This window comes from Ranitomeya variabilis, chromosome 6 (genome assembly GCF_051348905.1).
Source record: "Ranitomeya variabilis isolate aRanVar5 chromosome 6, aRanVar5.hap1, whole genome shotgun sequence".
Classification (NCBI taxonomy): domain Eukaryota; kingdom Metazoa; phylum Chordata; class Amphibia; order Anura; family Dendrobatidae; genus Ranitomeya; species Ranitomeya variabilis.
The window spans coordinates 489,354,731-489,377,487 of record NC_135237.1 but is presented as its reverse complement, the minus strand read 5'-3'; the positions used below and the strand labels follow the sequence as shown (position 1 = coordinate 489,377,487).

Genomic DNA, 22,757 nt, shown 5'->3' with positions numbered 1-22,757 from the left:
GCGGTATCAGTACAGAGACTGTGATTCCTGGTACAGAGACTTAACAGTGCAGAGCCCCTGATTCCTGGCTGTGCTGTAAAAGCTAAAGACTCAGAGCCTGTGCATACCACATTAAACCCAGAAACCCCAGGCAGCGGGCTCCTAGAGACTACTTAGCCCACGGACAACAGAGAGACTACAAGTGCCGCTGTTTCTCGGCTCCTACTTTGGAGAAGACGACCCTTCAAGCAAGTCCTCATCAGACTGATAAGTGTTCTTTTCTCAATAAATCTTGCTTACTCCTGTTACATTGTTTGACTCCCATATTTTTGCACTGTTTTATTGCTAGTTATTTCCCATTGCTTCCTCCCTGCGAGGAGAACCTGATTCCTGTTACTAAAACCCCTCAACTGTTGGTCTGTCTGTTCTGTGGTGACATGCTCAGTACCTGCATACTATTACATGTGCCCATGTAACAACCCCTTTCCTTATGCCCTATGAAGGTGTGGGTGTATATGAATATAGATGTTACAGATGGAGTCTCTTATTTAGGACCTATCAATCTGAGCTTACAAACAAAAAATAACCCCCGTAAAATGTAAATATTTATTAGATAATACTCTAAGGCTGTGTTCACACGTTGCAGATTATTCGCGTTTTTTTCGCGTTTTTTCCCTATAAAAACGCTATAAAACCGCAAATAATCTGCTTATATTATGCATCCTATCATTTTTAATGAATTCTGCACTTTTTGTACACATGATGCGTTTTTTTCCGCGGTAAAAACGCATCGCGGTAAAAAACGCAGCATGTTCATTAATTTTGCGTTTTTTTTGCGGATTTCCCACTTAAAATGCATTGGGAAGTGTCCGGAAAAAACCGCGGCAAAAACGTGTCAAAACCGCGTCAAAAACGCGTCAAAACCGCGGCAAAATCGCGGCAAAAACGCACGCGGTTTTCTTGCGGATTTCTTGCAGAAAATGTCCGGAATTCTCCAGAATTTTCTGCAAGAAATCCTGAACGTGTGCACATAGCCTAAAACCAGAAAAAACCCTATCTAATAGACCAATATTATACGTAATAACAGGGGAAAGGATATAATCCCATAAATAAATTACTAGACAACCAATGCTGGTAAGATACCACACATAGGTCACTTAAATATCCTATAAAAGTGATATAACACTCGTGACATATAGTACTTAGCTGTAGGGGTGTATAGATACAGGTGCAATATCCCTACCAACTCCAAAAATTTATAACCCTAAGGACAAATCCTACCTAGATGCGGAGGTTGGCACCCTAAGAGAAAAAACGAGAATGGCGCCCCCGCTCGTACGATGGCTGTCCCTGGTCTCCTACTATCTCCCTATAAGGGATAGGGTTTGAAACAGAAGGCCAGGTGGCTGATAACAACGTGTATAAATATGTGATGCCAATTAGACAGCAGCTCAGGCCCAGCCCCCACAATGTGATGTAAGGTAAAGGAAAGATGTCCTAATCACGATATCAATAAATATGACACACAAAAAATAATAAAGTTGCAACCATAGGACAAATAACCACAAATGCATATATAAAGTGTAACCAGCACTGTTATAAACTGACTGATAATCAATAATAAATAATACTCCTACCATACAATGAATAGCACAAAACGCCACCACATACACCTAGATATCTCTTGTCATGAATTGATAAAGCAAGTTTAATGGGGAATGTAGTTAATACCAAAGATACATATTGATAGTGATCATGGTATACTCATCTGCTATATTTAACATCCCCTGCCGCTCATGTATCCAGGAGTAGTGGCTCACAGAGTGACTCAGGGCGAACACGATCCATAAAACACCTCTCGACGCGTTTCCCCCACATGCCTGGGTTCATCAGGAGAGTCAAGATAACATCATGGCAGTTGTAGATATACAGAAAGATAGGGCTGCAGCGATGTACCTGAGGGTCATGCTTAAATAGACTCGCAACAATAAAGAAAAAAAGAGAAAAACTTCCTGTTTCATGGTTAAAGCATATAGCTGTGCCTTCAACTATGGTATACACACCCAAAAAGCCCCGCAGAGCCCCATACACCGCCATAATAATGGGGTACAACCGGCCCCACACGGAAATGAAGAGCGGTAAAACGCTCTAGTGGTCAAAGAACCCCGGAAATGCGGGGTAAAGCCGCTAGTAATAGCGCATGCGCCGCTCACCAAAAGAGACCTGCTTGCATACGACAGAAACCCATCGGCTTCCATGATACTGGAGTGCTGGGTAAAGCCGCTAATAATAGCGCATGCGCCGTTCACCAAAGGAAGCCTGCTTACGTACGTCAGAGCCCCACCAGCCGCCATGATACTGAGGTCAAAACGGAGATGGGGAGCGTTGCAGCGCTCAAACGGTAGAAATACAGAGTGGTATCGTCACTCACAGCGCGTGCGCAGGCATACATATCAGAACCCCCACCATGGACACAAGGACACATGCGTACCACATTCACCCATTATAAGGCAAAAATAATAAATAATAAATCAGTGCCTTGGTACCACCAATGCACACAGGGAAGAGGGAGGGGGAACCAAGGTTTATACAGCGCATGAATGTAAGGTATAGAGGCTATTCCGGCGATGAGAATGTAATACCACAGCCACACACCCTGAAGGACGGCGTAAGTGATGCATCATAGGTATAATATCTTATTACCAGGGCAATGAGATAAAATGATATAAAAATACCCAGAGGAAAACCACATGATGCAACAATAACAGGTAAGTATATAGAAACTACACACTTGATAATCATTAACATGGCAATATAGAAAACACCAACCCATTACCATACATAGAGATATTAAATTATAAAGACCCTATCAGGAAACTACAGAAAAGATACACGGTCATATATGATGAATAGACAAAGATAGATGATACACAACGGGTAATACAACCCGATTAGGAAGGCTAGCTAGTAATAATGGATCACCGAGTCACAAAAAACAGCAGTAATTTTGCTGCTCATTTAGACCATTCGGCACAAGAGTACGCAGCCTAAAGATCCATTGACACTCCTTCTGAAGGAGTAATTTATCCAAATTACCACCCCGTGGGTTCCGCCGCACAACTTCAAGGACACAAAAGGAAATGGCTCTATTGTCATTCAAATGGACTAATCTGACATGCTTAGCTATGGGTGTATCACGATTATGTTTAATGTCCCCCAAATGTTCACCAATGCGTCTCCGCAGCTCTCTTTTAGTTTTCCCAATATAACTGAGTGGACACAGACAGGTCGCCATATACACCACTCCCTCCGATTTACAATTAGCGAAGTCCCTCATGTAATAAATTTTGTCTGATGTGGTACTCTTAAAGGTTTTTTCTTTTCTAACCCATAGACAAAATTTGCAGCCACCACACCTAAATGTGCCACAGGGTTTACGGTCCAACCAAGTGCCAGACGCTTTAGGACGATCATAGAAGCTGTGGACCAATCGATCCCTAATGGACCTGCCCTTCTTATATGTAATTTTAGGGGTAGAAGGGACAAAGTCCCTAAGATCCGGATCAGCCCTCAGAATCCCCCAATGCCGTTTCAGAATATTCTGTACCACACTTGATTTATTGTCGAACATGCCAATAATTCTCGGAATTTCGGGCATGTCCTCCTTAGGTGGCGGATGAAGTAATTCATGCCGAGTATGACCAGCTCCATGTCTCCACGCACCATCCAGGATCATCCCAGGGTATCCCCTCTGGCCAAACCTACACCTCAGGTCATGGGCCTGTTCAGTGAACTCATGATTATCAGAACAATTTCTCCTTATGCGTAAAAATTGACCTTTGGGGATACCCTTACGCAAGGTGCCTGGATGGAAACTATCCCACCTGAGGAGACTGTTAGTGGAGGTTGGTTTCCTAAAAGTTCTGGTGGAGAGTCTACCCCTTTGGTCCTTTCTTATGTTGAGATCAAGGAAGTTGATGGACTCTTCCTGTATCTCTGATGTGAACCTCATGTTGATGCTGTTGTTGTTAATACACAAAATAAATTGATCAAACTCACCAACAGTACCTGACCATAATATGAACACATCGTCGATAAATCTCGACCAAAATAAAATCTTGGGGAACCACCAGGCTTCCTCCACAAAAATAGTAGTCTCCTCCCACCAGCCCAGGAAGAGGTTGGCATACGATGGGGCACAGGAACTCCCCATCGCTGTCCCCCTGAGCTGGTGGTAGGTCTTGCCAGAAAAAAGAAAACAATTATGATTCAAAATGAATGACATAAGTTCAACCACAAATTTATTATGTGGGATACACTGAGTGGCCCTTGTATTGAGGAAAAATTCCATCCCCCTGATGCCTGCCTCATGGGGGATATTACTGTACAGCGCTTCCACATCGATGGAGGCTAAGTAGGTATTAGTATCAATGTCGAGATCCTCGAGTTTGGTAAGTAAGTCTAAAGTGTCCCTCAAATATGAGGGCAATGAGACCACAAATGGACGAAGGATTTTATCAATGTAGATCCCAACATTCTGACCCACAGAATTAACCCCCGACACTATCGGGCGTCCTCTAAGGGGTACAAGACCCTTATGTACCTTAGGGAGACAGTAGAATGCAGGCACCAGAGGGAGAGAAGGGGAGAGAAATTCAAATTCATCCTTCGTGATCAGCCTGAGGCCCAGGCCTCTAACAAGGAGACCCGTTAACGTATCCATATATTGTGGAGTAGGGTCCTTACTCAAAATTTCATACGTCTCTCTGTCCTTAAGTATCAATTGGCACATAGACATATATTGATCATGGTTCATTATAACCATATTGCCCCCCTTATCGGAGGGCTTGATTACAATATTATTATTATTCTCCAGTCCAGTTAAAGCCATCGTTTCTGACCTTGTCAGGTTCGACAGTGGAGCACTCCCCCTATCATTGGGGTTTATCCTCAACAGATCTTCCTCCACAACCTTGAGGAAAATGTCAATAGAATCCAAACCCCCAGCCGGGGGCACCCTGGTGCTCTTGCGTTTAAGAGACGTAAAAGGACCCAACCCATCATTCCGTTCATTATCCCTCAGTAGATCAGTCAGGACATCAACAGCCTCAAGGTCCTCGACCAAGATGCCCAAATTCTCACACCTTTCCCTATCCTTATCGAGATGGAACTTGTGCCACTTAAGTTTACGTGCGAACAAATTAATATCCTTAACCCAACCGAATACATCAAACCTAGTTGTGGGAACGAAATTAAGGCCCTTACGTAATACACTACATTCATCAAATGATAATTTATAACTACTCAGATTAATGATTTGACTGGACCCCACAGGCACTAGACCATTCTGTTTCTCAGTGGATACCCGAGTGGGGCCCTCTGCTCCAAAAAAGGAGAGGAGGAGGGCAAAGAAGATGTAGGTCCAGGTACTGGTATCGGCAAAGAAGGATCGCTCATCATGGCGATAGAGTTGTTTGTTTGGGTACCTCCTAACATTTGTGAACCCATATTGGTAAACCCCAGAGGGGCGTTCATATATGTACCGTGCCCCTGCCATCTGTACCTCAGTCTTTGTCCCCTGCCCCGTGTCCTACCCCTCTGTCTCCACCTACTCCTTGAGTTTGATCTTTCACTATCAGAGTTGTCTGTTTCCGATGACGAAATCTGAGTCCGGTTATCACCCTGAGAGTACAAAATTTGTATGCCTTGTTTTCTTTAAATTCCGTATAGTCCCTTATAAACTGAAAATGCTTCCTATCCTTTATGTTTGCCTGAAATTTTTCCACAGAGGTTTGTAGCAAAGACTCCCTCCTTGTGAACTCAGGATCAGACTTGTACACCAAGGCTTTTTCAATAAGTTCTCCCAATATCTTTCTAGTGCGTTCAAAATTAATCTTCTCCTCTTCGATCAGAATTTTCATAAATCTACACGAGTATAATATTGGTCTATTAGATAGGGTTTTTTTCCGGTTTTAGAGTATTATCTAATAAATATTTACATTTTACGGGGGTTATTTTTTGTTTGTAAGCTATTTTGTTTTTCCCTTGGTAACAAATGATTTTTGTATAGTAAGACCTATCAATCTGAGTCAAGTAGTCTCTGGGTAATCCTGATTCTCTACCATCATAGATAGTCCACAGAGATGAGTGGCCTAGTGGACTTGGCTCATCCCTGTGTTATATAGTTCACCATTTATCTGAATGGCATGCACTGCTACACTTTCCCTACAGAAGGACGGTAGGGTGGAAGTTTATCCCAGTTTTCACTGATATTGAAAATGAGCGAGTTTTGGCAACCACTGGATAGGTAGAGAGGCACACATGCATATACAGTCACATATGTCCCAAAATGATTGGGAATTCAGCTTTAAGAGAACTTGTCTCCAAAATGAACACATTAGAATAACAATGTCATTGTGATATATGCCAGAAGAGATGCACTAATAGTTATAGTTACACCTGTAGCCCCCGAGAATGCCAAGCAGGTGCTATCACTATCATCTGGATTAATGTTGTCATTCTGCATTTCTTTTGTGTTACATAAACTTGTTTCTCTGAAATTGTTTTCCATCCATCTAGAAATTTTAATTAATTTTTTGGCCTTCTCTTTAGAAGTCACTTAGGAAGAAAAACAAACTGCTAATTAATCTGTCCGTAAGATTTTTGATGTAGAAGGCAGAATTGTCACAGAGGGATAGAAAATATTGATCCTCTGATGGTGATTTACAAAGAAAGGTGCACGTAAGCGGTAACCCAGAGCAGCGCATACAACATTAGCTTTCATTAGTTTAATTGGCAAGGGCTCAGTCTTACAAATTACTGGCTGGGTTTTATGGGTTGCTGCAAATATGAACTTTGGCACCTGTATTAATAATAGACCCATATGAGAGTGGAAGAATGAGATGACCAATCAACACGGCTCAGTCATTAAAGAAACTCTCCTCCCATCAAAGTTCTTACCCTCTTAATATATTGCATTCACCATATTATACAGCACTGTGTACTTACAATTGCTCATTTTGCCTTTCTACCCAGCTAATTCTTCTCTTTTCCATTAGGTCTATGACATTAAAAACCGACTATCTGAATCCTTCTAAGCTCTATGTAGAAACAGGAGGTCAATTTTCCATGCATGAGTCATCACTGCAAAGTCCCTGGCATCCCAGCTCCACCTCCTCTTCAACTTCGGACTCAGCTGTTCTACTAGAGTACACTGAGCACATGTGACAGACGTGATAGAGTCTGGAGATGCCGTGGAGAGTAATCTGCTGCTTGCAACATCCTTCAGCATGACCGGTTTGGCAGTGGGTCAGTAATGGTGTGGGGTGGCATTTCTTTGGAGGGTCGCACAGCCCTCCATGTGCTCGCCAGAGGTAGCCTGACTGTCATTAGGTACCGAGATGAGATCCTCAGACCCCTTGTGAGACCATATGCTGGTGCGGTTGGCCCTGGGTTTCTCCTAATGCAGGACAATTCCAGAGCTTATATGGCTGGATTGTGTCAGCGGTTCCTCAAGATGTAGGCATTGAAGCTATGGACTGGCCCACCCGTTCCCCAGACCTGAATCTGATCTGGGACATGATGTCTTGCTCCATCCACCAATGTCACGTTGCACCACAGACTGTCCAGGAGTTGGCGGATGCTTTAGTCCAGGTCTGGGAGGAGATCCCTCAAGAGACCATCCGCCACCTCATCAGGAGCATGCCGAGGCATTGTACAGTAGGGAGATCATACAAGCACGTGGAGGCCATACACAATACTGAGCGTCTTTTCCGTGTCATGAGGCATTTCCACAGAAGTTGGATAAGCCTGTAATTTGATTTTCCACTTTGATTTTGAGTATCATTCCAAATCCAGACCTCCATGGGATATTCATTTTGATTTTCATTGATAATTGTTATGTTTTATTGTTCTGAACACATTCCACTATGCAATGAATGAAAATTTGAAACTGGAATATTTCATTCAGAGATACACCGCATCTCCAGACTCTATCATGTCTGTCACATGTGCTCAGTGTGAACCTGCTTTCATCTGTGAAGAGCACAGGGCACCAGTGGCGAATTTGCCAATCCTGGTGTTCTGTGGCAAATGCCAAGCATCCTGCATGGTGTTGGGCTGTGAGCACAACCCCCATCTGTGGACGTCGGTCACTCAGACCACCCTCATGGAGTCGGTTTCTATCTGTTTGTGTAGACACATGCACATTTGTGGCCTGCTGGAGGTCATTTTGCAGGGCTCTGGCAGTGCTCCTCCTGTTTCTCCTTGCACAAAGGCTGAGGTAGCGGTCCTGCTGCTGGGTTGTTGCCATCCTACGGCCCCCTCCACATTTCCTGGTGTATTGGCCTGTCTCCTGGTAGCACCTCCATCTCCAGCCTCTGTACACTATGCTGACAGACACAGCAAACCTTCTTGCCACAGCTCGCATTGATGTGCCATCCTGGATGAGCTGCACTACCTGAGCCACTTGTGTAGGTTGTAGAGTCTGTCTCATGCTACCACGAGTGTGAAAGCACAACCAACATTCAGAAGTGACCAAAACATCAGCCAGAAAGCATTGGTACTGAGATGTGGTCTGTGGTCCCCACCTGCAGAACCACTCCTTTATTGAGGGTGTCTTGATAATTGCCAATAATTTCCATCTGTTTTCTTTTCCATTTGCACAACAGCATGTGAAATTGATTGTCAATCAGTGTTGCTTCATAAGTGGACAGTTTGATGTCACAGAAGTTTTATTTACTTGGAGTTATATTCTGTTGTTAAGTGTTCCCTTTATTTTTTTGAGCAGTGTATATATATACCGTATTTTTCGGACTATAAGACGCACTTTTTCCCAAAATAATTTGGGAGGAACATGGGGTGTGCATCTTATAGTGTGAACGCAGGCTTACTGAGGGGTTGTGGCAGAGGTGTGGCGATGCTGCGGCGGAGGGCGGTGCGGAGTGCACCTGAGCAGTGTCCCTTCTTTAGGATGCGGGTGGCAGAAATGTGGTTGCGTCGTGTCCCGGTGTCCATGGTGAGCAGAGTGCATCACCGGTTTCCCTGCGGCCATCTTCCTGAATCCGTTGGCCACTGGAGGCTTCAGGAACATGGCCGCCGAAGGCCGCACGTGTGCAGATTGAAATCTCGGCGGCACTCGGCATCTGGAAGATGGCCGCAGGGAAACCGGTGTGCACTCTGCTCACCATGGACAGCGGGCCACGGCACCGCCACATTTCTGCCACCGGCATCCTGAAGAAGGGACCTTGCTCAGGTACACTCCACACCGCCGCAGCATCAATCGGCGGAATCCTGAGGATGCGACCAGGCTCCAGCTTTTGCCTCACCACCGACACCGGACCCGTAGCATCGCACCACTTCTGCTGCCGCTGGCTTCCTGAGGACTCTGCCTTCTGTGACCCTGCTGTACCACCACTGGCTCTCAGGTAAGATACCTTAAATTCGGACAATAAGACGGACCCCATTTTATAAAAATCTTTTTTTCTGCTATTTTCCACCCCAAAATTTGTGGTGCGTCTTATGGTCCGGAGCGTCTTATAGTCCGAAAAATATGATTGATATATATATATATATATATATATATATATATATATATATATATATACAGTATATACACTCACTGGCCACTTTATTAGGTACACCTGTCCAATTTCTTGTTAACACTTAATTTCTAATCAGCCAATCACATGGCGGCAACTCAGTGCATTTAGGCATGTAGACATGGTCAAGACAATCTCCTGCAGTTCAAACCGAGCATCAGTATGGGGAAGAAAGGTGATTTGAGTGCCTTTGAACGTGGCATGGTTGTTGGTGCCAGAAGGGCTGGTCTGAGTATTTCAGAAACTGCTGATCTACTGGGATTTTCACGCACAACCATCTCTAGGGTTTACAGAGAATGGTCCGAAAAAGAAAAAAAATCCAGTGAGCGGCAGTTCTGTGGGCGGAAATGCCTTGTTGATGCCAGAGGTCAGAGGAGAATGGGCAGACTGGTTCGAGCTGATAGAAAGGCAACAGTGACTCAAATCGCCACCCGTTACAACCAAGGTAGGCCTAAGAGCATCTCTGAACGCACAGTGCGTCGAACTTTGAGGCAGATGGGCTACAGCAGCAGAAGACCACACCGGGTACCACTCCTTTCAGCTAAGAACAGGAAACTGAGGCTACAATTTGTACAAGCTCATCGAAATTGGACAGTAGAAGATTGGAAAAACGTTGCTTGGTCTGATGAGTCTCGATTTCTGCTGCGACATTCGGATGGTAGGGTCAGAATTTGGCGTAAACAACATGAAAGCATGGATCCATCCTGCCTTGTATGGAGCATCTTTGGGATGTGCAGCCGACAAATCTGCGGCAACTGTGTGATGCCATCATGTCAATATGGACCAAAATCTCTGAGGAATGCTTCCAGCACCTTGTTGAATCTATGCCACGAAGAATTGAGGCAGTTCTGAAGGCAAAAGGGGGTCCAACCCGTTACTAGCATGGTGTACCTAATAAAGTGGCCGGTGAGTGTATATATATATATATAATGTAAAAAGTCTTTCATTTGCTTGGAGAAATTTTGGTTTTACACAATTAAATTGATGTCTCATGCTTTTTATTCACCTGCCCTAATAAATGCTAGAGGTTGTCATCATTATTTATTCAGTGCAATGACCAGACATGCTATTGCCTGGGGCTGAAGCTGTAAGTGCAGGATGGGTTTTCATAAGTGGACATTAAGAAACTTACATTATACACTGCAGGAGTAATTGCCTGTAATTACTTCAAGTAATTGTCTGTCAGAGTTAGCTCTCAACTTAGCAGAAACTGGACGACATTACTGCCATAAAAGCTTTGAGTAGGACAAGTATAGAGCATCCTGTAGACTGACATATAATTGCAGAGTATAGATTGATGTACAAGTATAGATTAGTAGGAATGATGACTGTGCTTCTGACAGCTGGATAAAATACAGTAAATTTCCTCTATTTTTTCTTATTTCATGACTCATTCAACACAACAGAAACAACTGGAGTTTAGAACAACAGAGCAGTATTCATGTAATGCATTTGTCTATATCCGTAAAAAAAAGGATTGTCTTATGATGACCTTGGTTATATGCCTTATAAAAACATACAGACTTCGTGGAGAAGAGTTCCCCTCTGTATAAGAGCAGCTCCTGATTTGGTGTCCATGCACTATGCAAGCATCCACTTACTTGAAACAATACATATATGTGCTACATTTTAATTTCTTTAGGTCTTTTATTTTTTCTTTATAGAAACGTAGTGCTAATAGGTGGCCTTTTTTGTTGTTAGGTTCTCTAACCAATAGGCTGATTACAGGGTGCCACTTTCCAGGGACAGTCAGCCATCTATAAGGAAACTCATTGCCACAGTGTAAACGTGCTCTTACACATTGCACTTATACCGTCTTATGTTCCGGCTCATTTCTTTGGTTTTGTTGTAGTTTCTTGTACTTTGTATAAACAAAGTCGTGGCTCCTCCTTTTTCAGGTAGGTATTTCATCTATATAGCTTCCCATTGGCAGGTGTCTGAACAGTCGGGCTTGGGTCCTGCTCTGCCCTTATCTATATTAAGGTTGGCTGACACAAGGTAAGGTTTTAATACTAGATACAGGTCCATCCCAATTGGGTGCATCTTGTCGCAGTAGGATGGCTTTTACGCTTTTTTGATAAAAATAGTGTTACTATGTTATTAGCATGTACTATTACTTTTTACTTATTTACTTACTATAGGGTATATGCTCATTTTGTTTTTATCTTAGGCTATAGGGGAATCTCAGCAGCAAGTATTCATTGTTTCTGCAGTGCCCCCACAGGAGAAATGAAGTATTACAGAGTTCTATTTAAATTCAACGGGGAGCCTACATAATTCATAAACTTGATTTCTCTAGAAAAAGAGACACTCTTTGTAGCCACTCTTCACTCTGGCTAATTAATTATGGTCCTTATTAAGGGACTTCCTTCCATTAATATTTACAACAACCTTATTCATTCCTGAGAAGTGTATTCAAAACACAATAACCAACATGTAACATTATGGATGGCATAAGAAAACTGAAAAATATCAATATCTCTATAAGTAAGAAGAGAAAAATATATTAATCTTTGATTGCCTTAGCATTTTATCTATCATTATATGGACTTTTTATGGTTTGGGTGAGAAGCCTCTTCAGATTTGTGACTCAGAGTTCCAGCACGGTGGTGCAGTGGATAGCACAGCAGCCTTGCAGCACTGGAGTCCTGGGTTCAAGCCCCACCAAGGACAACATCTGCAAAGAGTTTGTGTGTTCTCTCTGTGTTTGTGTGGGTTTCCTCCGGGTACTCCAGTTTCCTCCCACATTCCAAAGACATACTGATAGGGAATTTAGATTGTGAGCCCCAACGGGGACAGAGACAATAATGTGTGCAACCTGTAAAGTGCTGTGGAATTTGTTAGCGCTATATAAAAAATAAAGATTATTATTATAATAACATGAATTCAGTAAGTGAATCTCTGGCTTCCCATCTTGCTTTTCCCTTATCTGTACCATAGTCTACCTCGATTCTCTTGAGAAAGTTATTGCAGGAACCTTGATATTAATTTGACTTGTAGACAACTTGATGTTATTCCATTGTTCCTGAATCCTTCAAATAATACCTTTTCTTCAGCACGGGATGGATTTGTCAATATGATTTTTTTTCTGTTAAACTTGATATTTCAGAATCTGTGCAGAATCCAATAATGTAAAAATCAGTTTGATTTACAATCTCTCCAGGATTCAGTGTCATCATCAGTAATGCCAAGTAGACCACGGGAGGACTCAGCTGATGCTAACATCTGTAAATCAGGTTTCCTAAGGATGCTCCTCGGTGGCTTTGGGATGTTATTATAAGGGACGACTGTGAAAAATATCTGATCAAACCAGTCATCTCAGGAATTAACTATGTGATTTACACTTCTCATGTCACTTGTTTGACAAGGTTCATGGTTTCTGAATGCAGATGATCAAGTAAATATTGTGGCTGACAATGAGCAAACCTTCATAGGATAAGTGTACCTAGCTTTTGTGGATACCGTCAGGCCGATGCATAGTAGTCAGTCTAGGTCTAAAAGGGTTATATGGAAATGTTACATTATTTGATGTGTATGAATAGACTAAATGCACAGGCATAATGTGAACTTAGCCTTTTTTTTATCTGGAGTGATATCAAATAGTCGCCTTGTAAGCATGGTGAGTATGGCATTCCACTCCTCTGACATCCCCAGGTGGTTTAATGTATGAAAATGTATTTTGCATGTATTTTACGATAATGTATTGTATTTGGGAGTTATTTTTCTTTGGCTGGCTACAGTTTCCTGTTAGTAGTGTACACAGGGTTAACTGTAAGGCTGGCCCAAGTTTGGGTGGATGATTGGGGATTGTGGGTTAGAGGCAGGAATAGGAAGTTCAGTTAGTAACTGAGTTCTGTACACCAGAGTGTGTGTGAGGAAGAGAAAAACAGATAAGCAGACAGACAGAGAAGGAAAACAACTAAGAAGAAGAGCTCAAGTTGTGGCCACAGGCAGGTGAGCCGGGCAAGGGAATGTTTATGATCAGCAACTTTGTGAAAGTCCCCAAGGGCCTCCGGGAACAGGAAGTGACAGCCAAGTCTTGAGAGCTGTGAGTCTGAGAAGAGACAAGTTAGCGAGGCTACGGGCACATATAGTAAAGGAGGTAGCCACGTGGTTACGTGGTTCCTGGAAAGTGGGCTGAAGAAGGAGAAAAGAGGAAGGAGCAGCCAGTGTGTCATTGCTGGCTTGGAAGTCCCTAACTCTGGTATTGAAATGCTTCACCAACAGTGCCACAGAAAATGTTTGTTGAAGACATGCCATAGTACTGCAACCCAAAGAAAGATGTCTGACTCTCCTGCTGTGCTCTGCTGGTAAATGAAATGGACAGTGAAGCTGAACTTGTTTTTATATAGTGTTGTGGTTTCCAATTCGTGGGGTCACAGGGAATCACAGCCTCACTAAATGTGGCCGGCCAGAGGAGTTGGGAAGTGTCCACGGTAAAAACAGCAAGATGCAGTAGGTGTAATAATAATAATATTACAAAACACCTCCAATTACAAATCTAGTATCTGATAACCTAGTTAGCTTACCCCATGTGCAGGGCATTGCACTAGCTTAGATATCCATGGTTACGACCACTAGCATCTAACGACCCCATTATATGAGTGATCGTAATCTTGGATAACTAAGCTACTGCAATGTACTGCACATGGTGTAAGTGACATAGGTCATCAGGAAACTATACTGCATTTCAAATTGGAGGCATTTGCTATTATTATTACACCTACTACATATTGGGATAGAACCTTGGAGATGGGAATACCCCTTTAATGTAATAAGAGTGCCGACCTTGTTCTATATTTTCTGCATTACAAATATATATAAAATTAGTCTTAATAGTGTCCCTTATAGTCTAAAAACATAAACTTAATTTCTATACTCGACATGCAGTATTATAAAAAAAAACTGTAGGTATTATGGGGTCCAATAAAGAGGTTTTCTGGTTTCACAAAAACCTCTGCCCCCTGGCACAGTTTGTTTTAAAAATAAAAAACTGAGCTTTACTCCCCCTCCACGGGTCCACTGCTGAGTCTCTGCTGCTGCTCCCGATGTTTGTTACGTTCTGCAGTGCTGATGTCACATGTCAACTAACCAATCAGGGAGCTGCAGGGCTCATGACATACACTCAGGCAGAGCTGCTGAGCTCACTGATTGGACGCAGTACTATAGACATGATGTCAGCGCTGTAGACAATAACACACTGGGAACAGCAGCAGTGGACCTGGGAAGGGTGAGTTACGTTTTTAAAAAAATAAACAATAGTCAAAAGAAAGGGTGCAGGAAACAGTGCCTTAGGAAAAATATAACCCAACCTCTTTCCCTAGGTGGGGTGCAGGCTGCCCTTACTCACAGGACCACTAACAACCAGCACCCATTTTGATTTTTGTCTTTGGCCCCTTTTGTGCCATCAGCAAAATGAGTTTTATGACAAGTTCCTTAAAAAAACATTCCGAGTCTAATGATTAGAAGCTATCACCAGAACAATGCAGCTTTCGGGGCAGTGCAGGCGATGAGACTGACAGCAGCTACACCTCCATAACCACCGTCCATTTCACCAGCTTCATCCGTCCTTGAAAATCAGTGACACGAGGCTCAGATTCCCTGCAGCACGTGCCCACCCTTGTGCTAGCTGGTGATTAATCGTCTGAATATGCTGCTAATTATGGGAAACCCTCCCCGCTGCTCTGTCCATGTGCAGCCCTCATTATCCGGCCTAATAAATCAGGGTGTCTACGGGATCAGATCTTGTAACCTGATCCGGGCACCACTCCCCCAGGGACCCGTCTGCCGCCAGACATTAGGGATCTTTGTATTTTCAGCTCTGAGTCATCTGGGACGATGTTGGCTCCTTGTGATGTCACCTTTATCAGTCCCAGCGGTGTTACACAACATTGCCAAGTCGTTCCCAGGAAGATGTGATCGTAGGGAACAACTGGAAGAAAAAAGATGTCTTCATACAGTTTATTATAGGAGCTATGCCTATGGAGACTGTCATCGGTGCTCATCAAGAACACTATCGTTTGCATCTTACAAGTTTTCGACATATGGTTTCTGATAAAACAGAGGTTTAACTAGAAGCTCCTGGGCCCCAATGTAAAATCTATAACGTCCTCCTTATTTGTCATTCATCATTTATAGCACTGGTCCCTACCTATGGGAAAGAGGGAAACGACCAGAGTGTAATGGAGATTTATTCATTTTTCAAATACCAGTACAATACAATATATTGATAATATTTATGTTATCAATATACAGGGTGTCCCTAAAGTCTGGACACAGGAATTCTCATTAACTATCATTTTAATTATTTTAATTAACTATAATACATATTTGCAACCTTTGTATTGCAAATGATGGAAATCATATTAATAGTCCAATTAAATAAAATGTTGGTAATAAATTTAGTTTCTAAAAATACGTATTTTTACCTATGTGTCCAGACTTTAAGGGACACTGTATATAATAATAATATATAATAATATTATAATATTTAAATAGCCCCTATAGTCTTGGCCTCACCTCACCAATTCTTAGTGTCTTTCATGCATAATGATTCTATCCAGAGAATAACGTCCTACAAGATTTATAGATGGCAAAAAATAGAACTACAGAAATCTAATATGTTCAGTGAACATATATAGGGGGATGTAATGAGAATCTGGTATTTTCTATTTATTCTAAGGTTTCATGCTTTTCATATTTTGGAAAAAAGTCAAAAGATTTAAAAAATACATAAAATCAGGCAAAAACTTTCAAATTCATGCAAAAGATATAATACAGAGAAAAAAAATAAAATAAAAAAGATAATGGCATTTTGCATTTTTTCTCCCACACAGTAGGGGGCAGCAGTTCCTCCCTTGTCACGCTGATAATGATCACACAGGATCACTCCCAAGAGGAAGAGAGAGAAGCCTATTGTTTCTTCTTAGTTTTTGGAAAATCAATGAAATTGCATTTTGTTAGCTCTGCTGTTTTCCGTAGCATTACGGTGGTAATGGCTCAGTCATTGTTCTGTGTTAAGGGACGGTACAACGAGATCACATTTTCTATCGTGTTTTATATATGGTCTTTAGACACTTTGGAACTTATTGGCTAATTAAACATTTCTAAGTACATAATTCAATCATATCAGTTTTGTCAGTGATAGACAACATTGATCTAAGTTACAATTTAAGATCCGCCATACAAGATCCAATTAGGTGACATACTTATGGAACCGAACCATTAAGCCTGATGGATAATTTTAATGATGTGAAACGTCTTCTTGATGCCCAGAGACACATTTATGATTGATGAGATGTGAACCTGTATATCATCCAATGACAGCCGGACACATCCACAGAATCCATAAACCAATGGCCTCCCGCAAGTGACCAAAAATCATCAATACTGAGCACTGTATTGCTGCAATAGGGAGGGGTGGCATGTTTAGTACCGCAGGGCTGGCCGAACTCCCATACATCCAGGTTGAACACATTTACATAGAAAGCTGTCATTATGGCCTTACCCCTCCCTTGAAAATCTCTATGGGGGAGCTTAGAGAGTCAAAATGACTCGTTAATTGCCACGAATGGCCATTCCTGACCATCCACTAGAATTACAGCAGACGATTCTGCCAGTGACCTTTAGGAATATAATGGGAAAATTAAATATTGTAACTTTAATAAACCTATCTGGGTTCAGACTGATATCATTTATAACATGAATAATATATTAAAAAATAAACATTTTTTGCATTAAATGCATAAAAAGAATGAAGAATAAAAATCTTTATTCTTTCAGTAATTGCCCAAATGACGGATTGATGTCAGCTATTAATCTGGACATAGTAATAAAAAGCAAAATAAATGAGAGCGATGCTGAAAACGGACATGGAATAGGTTACATAGAATTGGAACATGTTGATTTTACATCAGTAACACATGAATCGTCTGCTACGTCTTTTACAATAGCAAGAGGGCAGCAGAAACACATCGAGCTATCGCAGAGTGCTTCCACATCGAGCAGCCTGCGAACAAGAAAGGAGAGAGATATGGGTGGGGTCTGTCTGCATTGTGCAGTATAGAAGTGCAGGAGCCTTATATCCTTTGTATATCACTGTCTCACCCTACTGACTAATACCAGGACCAGTGCCATAGCAAGGGGCACATATCAGGGTGTCAGCAGTACAGCAGAGGAAAGCAGAGTCCAAAATAAGAGATCTCTATCATCACCTCTCATCTATATAGGAGCTGATGTACTGGGCGTGTCTGGGTGCAAGAGATGAAAAATATCATTCTTTTATTCTAGAAGTACGGTCCTTAAGCCAGAAATTTACGGCTGCAGAATAGATTTTAAATACAACGGCATTGGTAAATTGACATTCAGTTATTATTATTTTACAATTATGGCACAGCACGGCAACAACGATATCTTACTGTCTATCTATTGCACATATATACATACATACATATATATATAGATACTGTATATATATATATATGCATATATATTATGTGTTGGACCATAAATTGTATACACCTTGCAATATTCGCTATAATAATATATACCAATATGAAATGCAGTGAGAATACAATGGGCTGACGTCCTTATGTATTACATATAAATATATATATATATATATATATATATATATATATATATATACATGTACTGTGTCGTACAATAAATTGCATACATCTTGCATTTCTCACTGCAATAAAATAAACCTGCATGTAGCTCAGCACATGACACAGTGATAGCACAGGGCACATACAATGGGCTGATGTCCTTACCTATTGCTGTTTTGGCCATGATGATGTATAGAGATACTCAGAGGTTGTGATTGCCAGAGATCCAGCTACAGCAGCGGAGAGAGAGAAAAGACTGAATAAGGCACTGAGTCAGCACTGTGGGGCTGCGCAGAAGAAGAAAGAGCAAGAGGCAGGAGCCCATGAATAATTAGCAGTGCTGGGCTGCAGCAGATTGGCTCCACTGCTCCCCTCATATGACTCATTTGAAGCTTCAATCTCTGAGCATGAAATATTGATCTGCCAATAGGACCGAGGGATAAAATACAATGATGCAGCTTGACTTGAGGATTTTAGAAACACCCCTCTTTTATTTTTAATAGTACATTCCATATAAATGAATTACATCAAAACTGAAATGAAAAAAAAAATCAGTCTATATTAGGTGCAGCCCATCATAATATTGGGGCTGAGATGTTTGGATCAGAAAAAGTATATATATATATATAGAGAGAGAGAGAGAGACAGAATCTAAAAATTAAAACCAGAAAATCATAATTTTTACATAATTTATTTGCATTTTACTGCATGAAATAAGTACAATAGAAAAAGCAAAGCATAATATTTGGTACAGAAACATTGTAATTTGCAATTACAGAGTTCAGATGTTTCCTGTAGTTCTTGACCAAGTTTGCACACACAGCAGCAGGGATTTTGGCCCACTCCTCCATTCGGATCCTCTCCAGATGTTTCATGTTTTGAGGCTGTCGCTGGGCAACATTGAGTTTCAGCTCCCGCCAAAGATTTTCTATTGGGTTTAGGTCCAGAGACTGGCTAGGCCAATCCAGGACCTTGAAATGCTTCTGAAGGACCAACTCCTTAGTTGCCCTGGCTGTGTGTTTCAGGTAATTGTTATGCTGGAAGACCTAGCCACAACCTATTTTCAATGCTCTTAATGAGGGAAGGAGGTTGTTGGACAAAATCTCAAGATTCAATATGGTGCAGTCGTCCTGTCCTCTTTGCAGAAAAGCACTCCCTAAGTATGATATTTCTCCACCATAATTCACGGTTGGGACGATGTTCTTTGGGTTGTACTCATCCTTCTTCTTCCTCCAAACACGGCAAGTGGAGTTCACACCAAAAAGTTCTATTCTGGTCTCATCTGATCACATGACCTTCACCTGTGCCTCCTCTGGATCATCCAGATGGTCATTGGCGAACTTCAAATGGGCCTACATGTGCTGATGTGAGTAGGGGGACTATGTGTGCCCTGCAGGATTTTATTGCATGAAGGCATAGTGCGTTACTAATGTTAATGTTTGAGACTGTGGTCCCAGATTTCTTGAGCCCCAGACCAAAGAAGATTGACAGTCATCTTTTCTTTCTTCCATTTTTTAGTTGTTGCCTTCTCACCATGCTGCTTCCCAATTTCCCTGTAGCCCATCCCAGCCTTGAGCAGGTCTACAAGTTTGTCCCCGGTGTCCTTAGACAGCTCTTTGGTCTTTGCCATGGTGGAGAGGTTGGAGTGTGATTGATTGTGTGGACAGGTGTCTTTTATACAGGTAACGAGTTCAAACAGATGCAGTTAATACAGGTTATGAGTGCAGAGTAGGAGGATTTCTTATATAAATACTAACAGGTCTGTGAGAGCCAGAATTCTTGCTGGTTGGTAGGTGATCAAACACTTATTCCATGTGAGAAAATGCAATTTAATTATATAAAAATCATACAACGTGATTTTCTGGTTTTTATTTTTAGATTCTGGCTCTCTCAGTTGAAGTGTACAAATGATAAAAAGTATTATTTGGAGCAGATTTCACATTTCTATTGTCTTTTGTTGCTCTCCAGTGACTGGTCAAAAGTGCACCATGACTTTACGGACACACTGTATATATAATATGTCTGTTCATCTATTTCAAGTTGTATAATATATATCTATAATGGACCTGTAGAAGCGCTGTTTGTAGCGCGAAACGGCAGTCGTCAACTCCTGCACACTCCTTTCACTGCCTAACACCCCCGAGCCGTGAAGATGTTTTTTCTACATGCCTGGATAAAAGAATTTCTAACTCCAGGATCGGTGAGTGCTGCCGCATTTGTTCTGTGACTTGTTTATATATATATATATATATATATATATATATATATATATATATATATGTGTCGCATCTGGCTCTGAGTGATACAATGTACTGTATATATATATATATATATATATATATATATATATATATATATGTGTGTGTACATGTAGTTCACAGTGATACAGTTTGTCCTTGATTTGTGTCGTGTTCCATTATTTCCAATCCTCTCAGCGGTGCTGATGTCTTCTCCATCCTCCATGTGAGGGGTGGCCTTAGGATCAGTGCTGATCTGTCCTTGGTGCTGAAAGGCTCACAGATCTGTGCTCCCTCCAAGGCCACCAGTGAATGTGCATCCTCCCTGTAAGCTGCACAGAGCCGCTCTAACACTGAGATTTGATACATAGTAATATAGGACTTTATTGTCCAGCTTCTCTATGCTCAGATGCTCCTATATCCTATTAATGCAGGCCACTAATGAGAGCCTGAACACTGCTCCTAGCAGGCAGCAGAGGAGCCTTTTTTATTTCCACCTTTCACTTTGCAGCCCTTCTGCCACTCCACATTTCCAGCAGGAGACCAATTTACAGTGCATTTGGCAATGCCCAGTAGCTGGTGTGGAAAGGCGTGATTAACCCTTCCGGCACTTTGTGGAACGTCTCAGGAGGGAAGGCAGTAATTAAGCTGAAAAAGCCAAGTCTTGTAAAGATAATAGGCGCAGGCTTTGGAAAGACAAAAGACGCCGTCCTTTCCCTGGAACGTGTAGCATTGTGTGGCTGTCATCCCTCTGATGGCTGCCAGCTTTGGGCTGCTGACCACGCCCGTGCACATGCTCAGTTTTCAGGCAGTAAATTATATTGTTGGTTTGCACATTGATAATAACATAAGCTGGGTATATTGGGGATGATGGATGCTTTATGTCTATGTGTATGGACGATTACTTGTAAACAGCCAAAAAGCCTAATCGGAATATGATTGAGGACCGTCAATGGCTGGAAACAGCGTAAGACAGGTGTAATTCTGGTGATGCAATGTGAAAATTGAAAATGTATTTGCTCTTTTGATTTGTTTAAATTATAACTGTTGATCTCAATCTTTCCGTATACTCAAAACACTGCACCCCCAGAATAAGAAGTAATGCTTTGTAACGCTGTAATGTATGTTGTATCACTGTACGGATCAGCTGCAGTATAATGCACATTATTGGATCCAGACTTTATTTCAGGATGTATGGTTTCTGTAATGGCTTTTTACAGCTAATTGCATTATCAGTTTTCTTCCTCTGCTCCTAGAAGATTATGGGTAGGAAGCAATTTGTCACATGCCCTTATGGCTTCTTACAACACCCCCAGCACACACTGCTGCATTTACTTTTCTATATTGATTTATGGAGATTATAGGGGATGTTGTTGCCTCAAATTACATGTTTCCCTGTCTAAATGGTTTCTGCTTAAAACAAAGCGAACTAGGAAATAGAGAAATAAAGGGATTCTCAATGCAGGGCTAAATGACTCAGGTAGGGGCCATTTAAATAGAGCAATTACAGGTTCATCGTTAAGTATAACCATTAAAAACTATAATAAACCCATATACCTTGCATGAGATTGACACAAGGTGATCTTGCTAAATTTTACTAAGAAAACTATAAATATAAATGAATAAATATATATATATATATATATATAATGCAAGAGTCCTTGGCTTGGCGAGTGCTGTATGCCCTGACAGTCGAATCTGGAGAGCAGGAGACTGTAAGTTCCCTGGCCACACCAAACACCTGAAGGCACGGTAGCAGACCAAGAGCCCAGGGCTGACAGTAAAAAGGACAGTGCCCATGAAATAGGTTCACGCTGTCTGCCATACAGGTTATAAATCATCACACAGGAGTGGGCCGCAGTTTAGCTACAAATAGCAGGGACCATAAAAGAGAGTGCAGAAGGAAAGTCCCCAACCCCACCTGGCAGGGTGGATTCCCTGAAAGCCTCCAGGCAAGCCAGACTTAATCTGTCATCTGTAATTGGTACCCCAGATTGCATCTACTTTCAAGTAAAAGGTAAAGAAAACTGCACCTCTCTGTGTCTTTCAATTATTCTCTGCACCCCAACGTTCACCACCATCTAAACAATCAGATATATTTGCCCTGGGGCCCCGCTCTACCCGTGGGGAGCTGAGCCATCTTTGCTGCGTCACCATCAGCCCCAGTGGACCTAAACTGCAGCATCGGCCACCCATTTGCGAACACCATGGGTGGCGTCATGATCAAACACAACATAATTATCCTAAATTTTATGACATGGCCAGGGCCACAGAAATGAATCATGGCCCCATGACCTACCCCATAGAACTGTCCTGTCTGATTCCGGGTACCC

The 22,757-nt window shown here is 41.9% G+C and overlaps 1 protein-coding gene across 1 annotated transcript in view; it reads right to left on the bottom strand.

Moving 5' to 3' along the window:
* Positions 1 to 18,569, bottom strand: part of STMN2 (stathmin 2) — a 71,892-nt gene extending 53,323 nt beyond the window's left edge. The window contains exon 1 of the mRNA XM_077270702.1: positions 18,353 to 18,569. Coding sequence (XP_077126817.1) covers positions 18,353 to 18,371 — 19 coding nt within the window. The 5' untranslated portion in view covers positions 18,372 to 18,569. The remainder of the gene's footprint in view (positions 1 to 18,352) is intronic.
* Between the last annotated feature and the right edge of the window lie 4,188 nt (positions 18,570 to 22,757).